At 42.8% G+C, this 15,900-nt stretch overlaps 1 protein-coding gene across 1 annotated transcript in view; it reads left to right on the plus strand.

Annotated features, from left to right (window-relative positions):
• Window positions 1-336: 336 nt before the first annotated feature.
• Window positions 337-15,900, plus strand: part of doc2g (double C2-like domains, gamma) — a 29,390-nt gene continuing 13,826 nt past the window's right edge. Inside the window, exons 1-8 of the mRNA XM_068588828.1 lie at window positions 337-507; window positions 2,450-2,855; window positions 3,339-3,418; window positions 4,014-4,088; window positions 7,457-7,566; window positions 13,022-13,148; window positions 13,364-13,420; window positions 14,097-14,221. Of these exons, the coding sequence (XP_068444929.1) occupies window positions 2,468-2,855; window positions 3,339-3,418; window positions 4,014-4,088; window positions 7,457-7,566; window positions 13,022-13,148; window positions 13,364-13,420; window positions 14,097-14,221 (962 nt within the window). The 5' untranslated portion in view covers window positions 337-507; window positions 2,450-2,467. The remainder of the gene's footprint in view (window positions 508-2,449; window positions 2,856-3,338; window positions 3,419-4,013; window positions 4,089-7,456; window positions 7,567-13,021; window positions 13,149-13,363; window positions 13,421-14,096; window positions 14,222-15,900) is intronic.

Raw genomic sequence — 15,900 nt, forward strand, 5'->3', positions numbered from 1 at the left:
TTAATTTCCTTTCTTTGTTCTTCAGCTAGTGGATCCTTTCGTGTGCGTTCAATGTTTTCACACCCCATACATATAAAATATAAATGGATTACACACACACACACACACACACACACACACACACACACACACACACACACACACACACACACATACACATATGCTGCTGTTTCCCGGGTTTCCTTAAATCCCCTCTCCGTTGAGAAATTGAGTGACAGCACTATATGCACAGTCTGCAAAGCACTGACGAGGATTTTAACCAGATACGTCACAACTACTGGAGAATAGAAAGAGGGAGGGACAGAGGAGAGTAGAGGAGGAGAGCAACTGAACAGAGATGGGGAGAGAATGAGAGAGGGAGAGAGAGAGAGAGAGAGAGAGATAGAGAGAGAGGGTACAGAGGGATAAATTGACTGAAGCTGGTCTGCATGCTCCTCAGTGTACGAAAGACAGAGGACGTGAGAGCAGGCAAGATGGAGTGCTGGCACAGATGAAGACTGTCCCTGGGTACGTATTTGTGCATGTGAGTATGTGTGTGCGCGCGCACATGTGCTTGCATGTGCGTGTTTCCGCATGTAAGACGAGTGAGAGCGATTGAGTTTGTGGCAACATGCTGCAAGTGATCATTTGAACGCGGGTACCCAAGCAGTGAATTGTGTTGTTACATAAGAGCAGTGTGAGGGACTGACTGAGTGGAGGTATTGATGATGAGAACAGGCTGTTTGGGGTCTTTATGTGTGCATGTCTGGTCCTGACACACGTGTGTCTCAGAGAGAGTCGTACTGTGACTTACCATAGTGAGGAAGGAGGGATGTACTCCTGAAATTGCAAGTTCACAAATGAGTCAAGTCTTGATCCGTTTGAAGCTTTTGTTAATCGAGCCAGCACCGTGCCTGGTGTGTTCAGTACATAGCAATGTACGTCAGCGTCTATGAAAAGGAGCGACTCAAAATGTTTTATGATAGAGGTGTGTCAAAGCAAGTCTGATGAACACAATGTCAAACAAAATTCTCAATATTTTCAACCACGCTGAGGAGGAATCACCTCTATGCCTGTTTCATTCATTGTTTTTGCGTGGTTTCTACCAACCGACCGCTGAGCCGATCTGAATGTAATGGCATATTCCAATCTATTGGCAACATGCATACTGTGTCTGACAACATAGAGGAGGATATACATGATCATTTAAGCGTATAATGAAAAAGGGAAATCCCACTGGTTCAACAGCATTTGCTACTATAGTGGGATGAATGATGACGTTGAAACATTGAATTCATTAGACAAACGGCAGAGAATCTTCATTTTTGTTGAGCGATGGGTACTTTAAGACAGTCATTTGTTTTAGCAAAATGACAATAATTCTCCGATTTTTTTCCATGTTTTCTGACACTCGACAATAGAATAGTAATCAGTAGTTGTAGCCTTTGAGTCAACTGAGTTTTCAAGCCAACACAATTTGAATATCTGCCAATTAATTTCCGTTCACACAGCAGAGGCATCAGTCATAAATTAAGAGAGCAATATTATTTCATGTAGGAGGAAGAGTAGACACAAGAATCACAAGAATGTGCTAAACACAGACAAAGTGCACTATATAGATGGGGTTACATGCTGGTGTTATCTAGTGTTTAAAAAAAAAAAAACTTCATCAGTGTAATCTGGAACAGCGCCGGTAAACAAAGGGAACAGGTTGAGTTTCATCTCTGTGATCCCTGAAATCAAACCTGTTCTTGAAATAATTAAAACACGGTGGCACAGGGGGCAGTGCATAAGAGAAAACACATCTTCAGTCTCTCTAAATCACTGTGAGGGAAATAAGAAAGCATTTGGCTTAACAAGGTTGGAGTTTTGGCAACAGTTTTTTCGCTTCATTTGGTGACAAATAGGACTAAGAAAGTCTTCAAATATTATTATGTAAATATCGCTCAACGGACTTGCTGGGGAGAGAGAAAGAGAGAGAGAGAGATAAGGGAAGGATTAAAGTGAAGTGCAGATACACAAGTGACATCACTTGTTCATACTTTACAGCACTACATTTGAATAATAATTCAGAGCACAGACTTGGTGTGCTGACACAATGTGTGAGTCACACTTGAAGTGCCAAAGGTTCTGGCAGATTCTATTTTGGCTGTTGAGAAATCAGATTTTGCATCAATGGATAGAAATAGAAACATCAGTTTCCTTAAGATGTTTCAGATGTACTGTGATTTTTGTGTGTGAACATATTGTCAATGTTGACTTGCTTTGGATATGAATGACCCCATGGTGCTGCTGTACATAAAGTGTAAAGTTGGACTCTCGGAGGAGGCAGACAATGTGACAGTTCTTTAGTTTTTCTCTTCTGTGTGGAGCCTCTCGGTCCCTTCCGTCTGCCATGATCCCAGCTGTTATTCTCTTTGTCTTTCTCAAGCCACTCTTTTCTTTCCCCCTTTTCTTTTTCATCCCACAGTCCCGTTTGACAGTTCACATGAGCGTCTCCAAAGCCCCACCACCCCCCTCCACCTCCCACCTGGCCATCCCCCCATCCTCCACCTCCACGCCTTCCTCATCTGCCTCCTCCCCCTCGGCGACGCCCCACTCCACCGGTCCGCCCCCTCCCTCACCGGTCAAGATCTCTATGCAGGAGCACTTTGCCATCAACGTGTGCCCGGGCCCCATCCTCCCCATCCCACAGATCTCAGACTTCTTCCCGCGTTTCCACGACTACCCCTGCACGCCACCGCCTCCGAGGGAGAAGAAGATCCTAAAAGAGGAGACTTTCAACGGGGAGACGGGCGGAGGATACAATGAGGGGCAGAGACAGGGGGACAACGATGGAGACAGGGAGGAGACAAACGACTCTGATGATGAAGACAGTGAGTTCTAATGAGTTATGTAAAAGTTGTGTTTAATATTAGGTGTGTATGTTTATTCATGTGACATTTAAAAAAGACAATGTAAAAGAACAGCAACACCTCCAATACCTCAACTTTAGAGAGGAGAGTCATCTTGTTTTTCTTTTTTTTTAAATTCAATTTGAGTTAATGTATTTTCCTTTGAAGCGCAACATATGCTTTCAGAGTAATTGGGGAGTCAAGCATTTTCCAAGAGTGTTTGTCACTCCCACTTTATGTGACACAGCTTTTCCAGTGATTTATTAACATTGTAGCGATAGTGGGCCTCAGCCTGCAAAGTTTCTGCTCATTTCCAAACAGATCAATTCCTATTAGGCAGCATCATGTTTTTTAGAGGCCATCTGCTACAAATATGACTCAGAGCTTTTGAGTTTGTGTGTGTGAGAGACTGAGCGTTTTTGTGCCTTTACTGCCAGTAATTGCTGTGGTTTGTGTTGTTTTCAGCCTACCTGGGAACGTTGGAGTTCACCCTGCTCTTTGATCAGGAGAACAACTGTCTTCATTGTACTATTAACAAGGCAAAGGTACACACCGTTTTCATATCTTCATATAAACAAACTTCTGTGTGGTTGCATAATCCTCCTTGAAGTCCCAATGAAAACAATTTTCCTGTGCGTTTGCATTTGCACAAGACGTCAGAATACTTTCTCTCAATCTTTTTAAAGGCGCATGTTTGCCACACACCCTCTGCAGCTAGTCAATTCAAGACAAGATCATCTCATGGCACTCTGTAATGTTGGATAATGTTGCTCTGCTGCTGTGGCAGACACGTTTTGGTTTGGCCATCGTGCAAGGACACAAGCCTTGTATTACATATTGTGTACTGACACATGATGTTAATTATGTAAATCTCACTGAACGGTCCCTTGAGGACAACACAAAGGAGTCAAGGATGGTAGAAAATAGTGGCATGGAGAGACACGCCCACGAGCGATATTGAGATGTAACTACAGTAGAAGACGTCTGTCATATCCTCTGGTTCTTTTTTTGACCCTGTCAGTTGTGCAAAGTGTTTGAGGGCATGATGACGTTACCTTTGACAGTGCATTTTGTGTGTGTGTGTGTGTGTGTGTGTGTTTGTGTGTGTGTGTGTGTGTGTGTCTCTGCTTGTGTCCACAGGGACTGAAAGCCATGGACTCCAATGGACTAGCTGATCCATACGTCAAGCTTCATCTTCTCCCAGGGGCTAGCAAGGTCACTGCTCCAACCTTACCTCAGTGGCAATTAACGTAACATGCTTCCACACTGGGCTTTCCCAGACACTCGATCAGCAAAGTCCCACATCACACAGAAGTTGCTGACAAAAAAAAAAAATCATTGAAAAAAATAGGAAATATTTCATACAATATTCGACTAAATAAAACTAAAAAACTATTATTAAAAATGTCCCTTATTGATTCAGACGCCATGACAAGGTCAACATGCTTTTGCAGAAAACACAACATGGCAATGGACTAATTAAATGTGTCATTTCAAGCCATTGAGAGGGAGGAGCATTTTGCTTGGTTATCGCTTAATTTGGCTCGTCCGATGCTCGGCTTTATCGAGCACAAACACGTTCTAGTCTGCTGCACCGCTCTTGTCTTGTTTTCAGCTCAAGAAGCAGGGAAGATAAGGCTTACCACAACAGGAACCCCCAGCTACGGCAGAATGCAACCTGTTGTCAGCCATTTTGGCTCAAGGTTGACACGAAATGAGGTAATGATAAGGGCGGGGAGGATGCTGAGCCAAGATATAGGTTGAATAAGGCAACTGTCTGAGGTCTAAGGTGCTAACAATAACAACATCTGGGGGATTTTTGTCCTCCAGCCTTCCCCTGTCTGTTTTGTCTCCCACTGTTATCGCTCTCTTTCTCCCACTTTCACCCATATCTCTGTCTCTATCTCACTATCTGGCTGTGACCCTCTTTGACCTTGAAATACCAACAGTGTGTGGAGGGAGGGGAGACAACTGAGAGTGAGAAAAGGGGGGATAGAGAGAGAGTGGAGGAAGGGAGGGAGGGAGAGACAGATGAGGGGAGGACAGCAGCAGGTGGTTGTCATGGAAACAGGGAGGATTGTTACACGGCTCACGTCAACAGGCAAGTGTTGACGGGTGGGGTGGGGGGTGGAGGAGTGGTAGAGGTGGGGGTGCGCAGAGAAAGCGTCAATGAGTGGATAAGTGCCAACGAACAGCCGTGTGTTAAATACCCACCAGACAGGGGCCACGGCACTGAAAAAGTGAAAGAGTGCACATGTAGTTTAAGTGAGTATAGTGGACGTGCACCTACACACCGACATTATGTCCACATTCAGACTCAGCCAGCAAGCGTTGCACTTAGTAATAAAGAACAAAAAAGGTTTCTGCAAAATAATTAAGTTGTCAAAAAAGAGAGAGCAGAGGCACACATCTCTTCTGCACCGCTCATTTCGGTCTCTCAGTCTCTCATGCTCTCGTACATGAGCTTTAACCGGTATAGAGTCCTGAATGCTGTATTTGTGATGTGGAACATGCACCGCAACACATGTGGCGCATAACCTTGCATATATGCAGACACGCTGGCTCAGGCTTTAGTCACAGTCACACAGAGACTCTGCCTTTATCTGCTTTCTTTCTCTGCTCTCCCCCACCCCGTCCTCGCCGTCCCTCATTGTCACACACAAACATGGTCCCAGTAATCGCCAGAGCCTCTGTGTTGGAACTTGATATTTTCATTGTCCCATTTCGACATGTAGTGCATGGACGATCCCCTCAAAGCCAGACTCTTCATCCACACGAGCAGAGAGAGAGAGAGAGAGAGAGAGAGAGAGAAGTAAAACGATGTACAGACAGATTGAAAGAAAGAAGAAAGACTATGATGGACAGATGGAGGGCGAGAGATAAAACATTTAGAAACAGATGCACAAGCACTAGTGCAGAGGGAAAATAGAGGCAGGGAGAGGGAACTGGTGTTTTAAGTGTTTGTAGATGAAGCATGTTAAAAGATATTTGTTGAGAAAACCAGCCAAATTCAGACAAACGGGAGTGGTGATTATTTGTGAAATAGGCTATTTGTTTTGTTGAGCTGTGCTGGCACACATACAGCTGTGCAACACCGCTGTAAGTCGTGACTCTGCCTGTGAACGTCTCCTCCTGCACATTAATGAATCAAACAAATGACATGAATCGAATACGCTTGTTCCCTCCATGCAGCGAGCTCTAGGGGGCTGACTCTTGTAGATAAGCCAAAAGTTTCCAGCGGAAAATTGAGAATAGAAAAGGGACAGCGAAGAGTGTCAGACTGTGACTTTGGCAGAAAGGAAAAGAGAGAATGAGATGAAGCGTTTATCGACAAGGCTTCAGCCATAAGTAAGGGTATAGTCTCCACCAGCTGGACTTTCAGTAAGTGCATATATATACTGAAGCTCTGCATAAACGCCAGTAGTGGACGATCCTTCACTTGAATAACAATAACATAATGTCCATTTAAAATACTCTATTACAAATAAAGCTCCTGCCTACTTTAGTAAAAGTGTTTAAGTATTATTAACAAAAATAATGAAAGTATTCATTTTGGAAGAAAAAATGTCTTAGTCTGAGTGGTTATTTTAAAATTGGATACTTGTAACTGTAAAACAGCATTTTCGTGAAACTGGTCACCATTTTATATCCTATTTGAAATTTTAAAAGCGAAGGCTGTCGATTCTTCATTTTTTTAAATCAAATCCCATGAAAAGACCAAAAGTCCACCTCTCAATACTTTCAGACTCCTCTGTGCCAAGCCGTACCACTCAGCCCCGAACAAAATTGTTCCTAGATGCAAATCTTTTTTCTTTTTTTAAATGGGTCAGGAATACATACTTTCAAAGGAATAACTCCCCAAAAGCTGGGCACTTTAATTCTGACTGAGCATTAACTCAAGCACGAAAGTAGTTAGTGCCATTAGCTGGGGACTATTTTTAGTGGCGGTTTAATATACATTGTGACAGGGCATTCTTAATGTGGGATTGACTCAAAATAAACTGGCGTGCCTGTAGCTTCTTGTTGTGTTTTAAAGGGGCACTCCACAGATTTTACGAAAGAAGGTCAATTTAGTCGCCTGTGAAAACAGTCGTGAAAAATAACCACAATGATACCACCGATGAGTGGAACCCAGCAGCTTGTAGACATTTCCTCTTTTGGAAAAGCTAAAATATTTCATGCAGAATGTGTTGCACAAAATAATTGGCTGCTGTGTGTTTGAGACACTGCTTATTTTGGAGGTGAGGCAGTCCTATCAAGTTGGGGAGGGGACAGACAGGTGAGGCGAGGGAAGCCTTGCGTTCTCTTACTCTCCTCTACAAAGTAGGCAGCAGATGTCGGCGATTTCTTGAGGGACAGAAATAAATGATGCTTCCCCTCTCTTTCTTTGTCTCGTTTCTTGATCTTTTAGTGTCACTCGTTCCCCTTCCTTTTCATGATCTTTTATTCTCTTCCTCTCATATTCTGATCCGACGAGTTTGCTTCTTCACCCTTGAAACATTTTTCATTCCTCTTTTCTTCTTTTGATCTTTCCCTTTCCATGAATTTCTTTTCATATTTCTTCTTCTTCTTTGTCTCCTCAGGCAAACAAGCTCCGCACAAAAACCCTGAAGAATACACTGAACCCAGTGTGGAACGAAACGCTGATGTACCATGGCATCACGGCAGCCGACATGACCACCAAAACGCTCAGGTAGGTGCTCCTCTCTGAATTTTACTACGGCCAGTAATTAGCACTATTCCGCAGACAGCCAAAAGACAAGTCTATTATGCGGAGGATGAAGATCCAATGCTTCCAATCCTCCGCTGAACTGCCAGCAGCCGCCTTTGCTTCCCACTGGGCTTTTCCAGGTAATTCATTATTTCAGCCAGGCGACGCCAGCCAACTGTTCCACTTGCTGTTGCTGCGGTAACTGCTCAGGTGTTGGCTGCGCGGCGAGTCTCCGCCTCCTCCTTCCTACAGGGCTCTCCATATGGAGGGATTGAGGTCAGGCGCCACCATCTTGGCCCAAAAAGTCTGACGCACTCCTGTCATCCTGCATGTGTAAGTTAATTCAGAGATAGAGTTTTGCTTGTGTTTTGTTTGTGAATGTGCGTGTGCTGCGTCCAATCAGTGTCAGTTTGCTCAGCAGATTCGTAATAGGGTTGGATGGTATTGTTTATCCTGAGGAAACATAAGCATGGACGCTCACACACACATACATGAATCCTGTCTGCAGCGAACACACAAATGCAGGGAGTCAGGTGTGTGCTTATCCTCGTGTGTGTCAAGAGCAATTACTGGCAGGCAAAGACCACGCATGGCTCTGTATGTACACAAAACACACACACATACAACACAACACGCGTCCTTAAGCTTTTACGGACACATATTCAAAACATAACATTTATTCTGCCTCCCCAAAGACACACAAACACACAGATATACTCACAGGCAGCATGAGGTCACACCCCACAAACTAGAGGGAAGCCACCTGACCTCTGCTCAAGGACATTACACACAGACTTAAACCAGCTTGCAGGACTCTGGGAAGCCAAAAGGAGGAAGAGGAGGAGGTGTGTGACCAGTGGCAAGCAAGAGATGAAGAGAGAGAGAAAGAGAGAGACGTGATTGCCAAGATCAACAAAGAGAGCAGGGGAGAAAGTGTGAAGGATGTCAAGTGACAGATAAACCGGTGTGGAAGAGGAGACTAGGGAGGTCCAGATTTAGAAAAATGACAGAATAGAGGGATGGAAAGAATCTATAGGTTAATTGAAAGAGAGGCACAGAGATTGGCTCACAGAGCGTGTCGTGAGATGGGTAAAGTGATGAATGAGGAAATTCATTTAGCTGAAAAAAGGGTGAGTGATGGGGAGGAGTTTACTCAAAGGCGAGTCAAAAAAACGAAAGAATGAGGACAGTGAGAAATTCGCGAGACGGCAAACGAGCAGGAGTGAATGAAATGCTGTCTGACAGCGAGGAACAGGGGGAAAGCAAGCGACAGTCAGGGAGAGATAGAGAGAAAATATGCTCAAACTCTCTGTGGATGTGTTCAGGTGCCAGCAAGATCCCTCAGCCAACAGACAGACTTTGTTCTCATTACTCCACAGAAAGCAGTGAACAGTCAGAGAACGGAGAAACAGAGAGGGATCCCCGGAGAAGTGTTTACTCACAGGGCTGCTCTGCTCGTCCAAGCAGGGCTCACAGGAGGGGAATATGTACTCTTTGATCCCCACGCTCTGTGAACTGCTGAACGGGCGGACTCTATCCATACTCAGCCTATCTGCAGACCTGCCTGAAGGCCTGGGCAGTGCAAAGTGTATGGTTAAATTGGGCCATGCAGTCAGAGCAAACCCATTTGATTCTAGACAACTGTGTTTCCATGTGAGAACAATGATTATTTTTCAACAGCACATTTATTGAAGTGTTTTATCTTGTAATCTTTTCGATTTCACTCGAAGTTGGTGAAACCCTTGTTTCACCAACTGTTATCAATTACATTGTTCTGGATTATATTCATGTATCGTTTCCTGAAAGCCCCCCGTGCTCAAGTAGACTGTTAAAATCCAGTGTAGGACTGGTGGACCCCGCCACTTATAAACTATACTACTATACACTACTATGTAGAGCAGTAATTACTAGGTGTAAATATATTTACTGCTGACAGTGATACACATTTAGAGTCATGAAAAGGAGGAATGCATTGATACAGATATTGGATAATCGTTCGATATTACCTCAAATTGCTGGATCACTATTACAAACTGGAATATGAATTCCTGTTAACATTTTAAACCATCTGTTGCTGCAAAGGGTTTACACTTGAAGTGCAAATTCAGTGAATTCGTATTTACATATTTACATCATTTTTATTTTCATAGTGAATAAAGACAGGAAGGCAATGTTTCAGTCGAGCCTGGTGTTGCCTTACACATGAGTCATCCCAGTCTCTTCCACACACAGTGAGGCACACAGATGATGAATTAAACACTGGTATTGGATTGGTATTCTGCATTGGCGGATACCAACAGCCGCGGCGTCGTTATTAGTATTGAGGATTGAAGAACAGATCTGTGTATCCTTAATGAAAAGTTTCTTTGGTGTCCAGTCCATTCTGCTGCACCTCTGTGGCAGGTTTCACACATTTATTTATTTATTCTGCCATTCATTCACTCATTTGCAGCTACAATGATTATATAAACCCATTATGCTGGAGCAAAATGCACTTAAATAGAGAGGGATGACTGGCTATGAAATGGCTCAGAGAGAAAAAACATCTTTTAAAGTTGTAACCGCATTCTTTTTTCTATTCTGTATTCAACTATTCCTCAGTGTGCAGGCTTAATCTCTAAGGGCTACTAGAGGTCCAGTCTGTTATTAAGAATGAATCAGCCCAGTAAACTAATAACTAATGTCCTCAATCCAGACTTCACGGTTGGCCTCATACCGGCTAATCCTTCAAATGGTGCAGCAGGACTGCCTGAGGTGCTTAAGTGTTGAATGAAAAATCAACTGAACTGGATTTATTTTGTCTGTAACAGTCATACAATTGTAATTGTCTCATTTGAAAGAAAGTTTTACTGATCTCCAGTAAAAAAAATCTGCTTTTTTTCAGTGCTGATTTCTAGAAAAAAGCCGACAAATGAGAATCTGCACCGGGAACGAGTAGATTTAATGGTTTCCTTTGAAGTCTGAACCGTTTAAGTGGCCCTGAAGATTGTTTTACTGCAGTGAGCCTGACATGGTTTTGAAATTAGGTCCACACTTCTCTATCTACTGGCTGCAATCTGCCTCTGCCTTTGGGCAAATTGCAAGTCATTAAGGACGCAGTGACAGTGGTAATGTGGTGCCTCAATCCCTCCCCCCGATGAAATGGCTTGATGCTTTTTAGTGCCTTTTTAAAAGATGCAGGGAAAAATTTAGGTGAATTGTACATTCATGACTTTGGAGGAGTCTCATCTTTAAGACTCTTTGTGGCTTTTATCACTAAAATGATTTCCGGGCTGGCAGTTAACCGAGGAGAGACGGAGCATGTGGAGGTGTTGTGGCAAGAGGTGTGTGTCTGCACGTGCATGTGTGTGTGTGTGTGCGTGTGCGTGTGTGTGAGTGCGTTCGTGCGTGCGTTTCCGCGTGTGTGTTAAAGGACTACCAACATGATGTCAGTGCCCGGTCTAGTCTCTCTCTGAATTTCTTCCCTCTATCTCTCTGTCCCTCTGTCAGGCTTCTTAATAGACTCTTCCTGTCCTCGGCTGTGGGGAGATAGGGACAAATATAGGGCTTGATTTGGTATTGGATGGAAAGAGAGGCTGAGATTGGCTGCTGGATGCCTCAGGTGAGATGTGTAGTCTGGTACTATGGAAGGTGACATATTTTTTGATTAGGTGTTAAATGTCAGGACGAGTGATATTTTTGGTTGGCGTTTCTATTTGAATTGCTCGTGGCAATGTCGATCTGTCGGTCAGTTCTCCATATTTCCGAACATAAATATCTCAAAGACTATCAGATGAATTGTATGAATATTTTATACAGATATGTATGTTCCCCAGGCAATGAATCCTCCTGACTTTGGTGATCTTCTATATTTTTTTCTAGCACCACCACTAGGCTCACATTTGTGGTTTTGAGTCAAATGTTTCAACAACTATTTAATGCGTTGCCATGAAATGGTATACAAGTATTCAATAATAATCATCTTGTACGTTATCATTGCATATAGCCCAAAGCACTGGTGTGCCTTCCTACAGACTAACAACGCTGTTAGCACTATGGTGGAAGGCTCCCCTGCTATTATGTTTAAATGCCAAATTAATAAGTGGTTGAATACCAATGGCTCTATATTTTGTGACAATGATCCTGTAAAAACTAACTGTAACAATTAGCACAGCAAAGGTTGTTATCAATGTCAGTTATTTGACACTTGTTTGAAACCATCAAAGGGACAATTTCACAAGTCCAGACACCAAGCGGGAGTGCTAAAATGCCCTTGTTATTTAATACAACTCATGAGGTGGATTTTGTCAGCAACTCTACACTAAATTTGGCACCACAGGTTGAACAGACTCCACCGGCATCTGTTTGGTTTTTAGAGGAATTCTATCGATAGGAAGTAGTGGGAGAGGGTGCGAGGAAACGGATGGTGCATTTGAACGTGAGAAGGTTTGGCCGGAACTGCTGTCGTATTTCACCACCACCTTCATTTCATCACAGACACCCTGCATGTATGATGGAGCAAGGACTCATAAATCATCTGACAGCTGTGGTCATGAGTCAGAGTTATTCTGAAGCTTCTGCTAAAGATACTCATCCGTTATGACTAAAAGGCTGGAACCAGCATGTCAAACGTCCAAATGTCAGGAAGGGACAGGAAGAGGGGGAAGGTGTGTGTGTGTGCGGGGAGCCAGAGAAGACAAGTTGAGAATAGAGAGTGAAGAGTGAGGTAGAAATCAAGAGCAGTGACAGTCCATCTGGGAATGTTTGAGCACAGAGGGAATATTGAAGCAGGGGCTGTGAAGACTGTACTGTAGCTGATAGAATATTCACCCTTCATCAAACATCACCATGAGTTTAAGTAAGTGTGCTCTGCAGATGAAATAATTTGACATAACTGTGGCAACATAGGCAAAGTGATTCAGTTGTCTCTTTTTCAATTTCAAAAAACAACCATAGATGGAGAAGAAGTGTTGTATACTCAGTTACGCCCTGAAAAGTAACCTTGAATAATAAATGTAAGACTTAATGTATGCAGATCAATTCATAGCGGTCCTTTTATTTTTTTTTCCATACCAAAGAACAGAAAATCTATGTATTTTTAACTGAATACCTTCTTGAAACAATCTCTTTCCTATTACATGTTTCAATTACAATAAATTAGTGTCTGATGAAATAACAGCCAAGAAGCAAATGATTAAAAACCTTTTGAAAGACTCTGTGCTCTTCAGCAGTTGCTCAATTCTTTATCATTCACAATGCTGCGCACGTGAAACCACCAGGAACCCTGCTTTGGTTGCAGATGGAGGATGGTTCCCATGCACCTTGGATATATGTGCCAGTCTATGATTAATGAGCACAGCATAACTGCGAATCAGCTGTAACTTTTTACTGACTCATATGATTCTCTTCTTTGTATCTCTGCATCGGTGTGTGTGTGTGTGTGTGTCTACATGCGAAGGCTGTGTGTGTGTGACATGGACAGACTTGGACGAAATGAATTCATTGGAGAGGTGAGAGTGGCTCTGAAGAAACTGAAAGAGGGCGAGAACAAGCGCTACAATATGGGCCTGGAGAGAATTACACAGGTAGGTTCATTATGTATGGACGTGTGTGTGACAATATACATAAACTAAATGAGTTTCCATGGATATAGTATATATCAAAATGTGTCCTATCTCCATTGTTCATGTTTGGCTGGAGACTATCGGGCATCAATTTCAAATACTGCCTTATAATGTGTAATAGATATTCACCTTGGGGCTCTGTGGGCTATAACCGATGTACCTCTTTCTCATTTCAGAATAAAGAAGCTAACAATCAAACGGTGGAGCAGGGAGCGGTTGTGACAGAGGAGGAGGTAAAATTATCATTAGCTTTATCATCACGCTCTTATTACAACCAAAACATGGCTCACGGCAAGTTCCCATCACCCTCCTGTATCTGATACATTTGATCTTTTCATCAACTGTATTCTCTTTTCACCATCTTTAAAGGACAAGAGGGTTAGATTAGGCGTTATTTAATCGGTATATGTTTCTGAGGCATGAATTTTAATCGGCTAATGTGAAGGAAAACCACTCACAGGACTCCATACAGCAACATGTTGTAAATTACACCAAGACTGCCTGTCCGGTGTATTCCTCCTCTGGTGGTTGTTATATAATCTCTTTTATGAATTTAGAGACAGCGGCTAATAGCTTTTGGTCTCTGATTAGACTCTGATTAATAGGAGAAAGGAGCAGTGTCCTTTTGCTGGGCTCAGATAAAGCCTTTAATTACATGCTTCAATTTAAATACCCCAGTTGCTCGTATATATACGCCAAATCATAGGTAGGGAAAAATGTTGTACTAAATCCAAAAAAAAGTAAAATTATTTTGATTTCATTGTTATTATATCAATGTTTTATTTGTGCTGCTTTGAGAGAACTTTATTGACCCTGCTGCAGGATTCCCTACTGTGTATTTACTGACGAGGGAAACGTCAGGTTGAGAACAGGTGCTGTCTCTGACACTGTTGTTTTCTGTGTCCCCAGCGTGGACGCATCCTGGTGTCACTGTGCTATAACACAGAGAAGGGCTGCCTGCTGGTTGGGATAATACGCTGTGCCCATCTGGCCGCCATGGATTCCAATGGCTACTCGGACCCTTTCGTCAAAATGTAAGTCATGTCTGCTCTTCATGATCAAACCAGGTGTCCTGCAAGTGATGCTCAAAACAGCTATTCTGTTCAATGTTCTTATTGTACGGTGAATAGGTTAATTTCTACATAAATCATTTCAAACACTGTTCTGAGTCCACCGCCTGGAAAAGTCATGTTTTCTTACTGCTTAGGCTCTAAATTTAATTTAAAATGATCCATCCATCCATTATCTGAACCACTTATCCTCATTAGGGTCGCGGGGTGCTGGAGCCGATCCCAGCTGTCAAGGGGCGAAGGCAGGGTTCACCCTGGACAAGTCGCCAGTCCATCACAGGGCAGACCAATCTAATGATAATAATTTAAAATTAATTTTTCTTGAATGTCCTTTCGTATGACAGCAGTCCAATTTTTTTTTATGAATCCTTGGGTTGCATGTGTAGGTGCCTTTTGTTTCTTAATATTCATTTTTGCTAAGGAACCTGTTAGACTATTGGGATGTGGATACACTACTACTGTATATGGCCGTGATCTTTGACCTGACCTTGATCTGACCTTTACTGATAACCTTAGTTGAAGTTGAATAACCCTGGCAGTGAATATGTTCTCAGTATGGTGGCATATTATTAGTATGTTTACGAGTGGCTTGACAAGTTATGCACGAGCATTAACCACCAAAGAGTGCAAATGCAACCGAAACAAATGTACTTTACAGACCTGCATGCTATTAGTGAGTCTGTAGGATAAGTTATTTAGTTGACTAATATTTGGTGGCCAGGTAGATTAATTTATTTAATGAAGAAACCAAGTATGTAATGTTACACTAGGATTAAATTATGAGCATACAAGTGACTAGATTCTTACTACTATGTTATCTGTGGTCATGTACAGAACATCAAACACTGTGACATAGACTCAGAGCGTTGTGTTTATTGAGTTGTAAAATGGTTGCTACACATTTTGGATCAGTCCAGCGGGAGCCAACACATTTAATAGCCTACAGCCACTTGTATTTCAGTATAACAAGCTCGTAGTGACGGCAACATGTCAATAATCACTGTTTAATACATACTCATCTCCTTTTGTTTAACCACATCAATTATTTACTGAAGTATGGATGCATTCAGCTGAAAGTCACCAGTTACCATGGTCACATGTTAAACTGATACACCCGGTTATCTGAAACGGTGGTGATCCTGTCTGCAGGGCTCTCAGGTGTCACGCATTGAGCGTGACTGTCACTCATTTCGGTCTTAAGTCTCGCGCTCCCGCCACAGATCGTATTTCTCACGCTGAAAAAAACTCTAGGCTATTTAAAGTGCCTCAGCGCGCAAACATGACCTGATCGCGCCGTAAGGTGTCACTCATCAGCCAATCAAAAAAAAAAAGAAATGGGCTACACGGACAGCCAATCAGAAAAACGTATCTTTTGTATCTGTTGTATCTGGGTAAGATATAATGACAGGTGGGACTGAAGCTGTCCGACGGCGCGTATTTGTCGTCGTCGTCCCCCCTCACGCTCCCGTCAATGACTCCCGGGGGATATATGTCACTCTTGCCTGTCTTCAAAGCTTGAGCGCCCTGGACTGTCTGTATTTTGTAGAACTTAAGTACACGATGGGAATGATTGATTCTGACAATCAAAAATGCAACAACCAGACATGTTGACGCTATTAATGGGTTTAATTGAATGTTTTAAG

Source organism: Clinocottus analis, unplaced genomic scaffold (assembly GCF_023055335.1).
Source record: "Clinocottus analis isolate CAN_PGR_092001 unplaced genomic scaffold, fCliAna1.0.p SCAF_22, whole genome shotgun sequence".
Taxonomy (NCBI): domain Eukaryota; kingdom Metazoa; phylum Chordata; class Actinopteri; order Perciformes; family Cottidae; genus Clinocottus; species Clinocottus analis.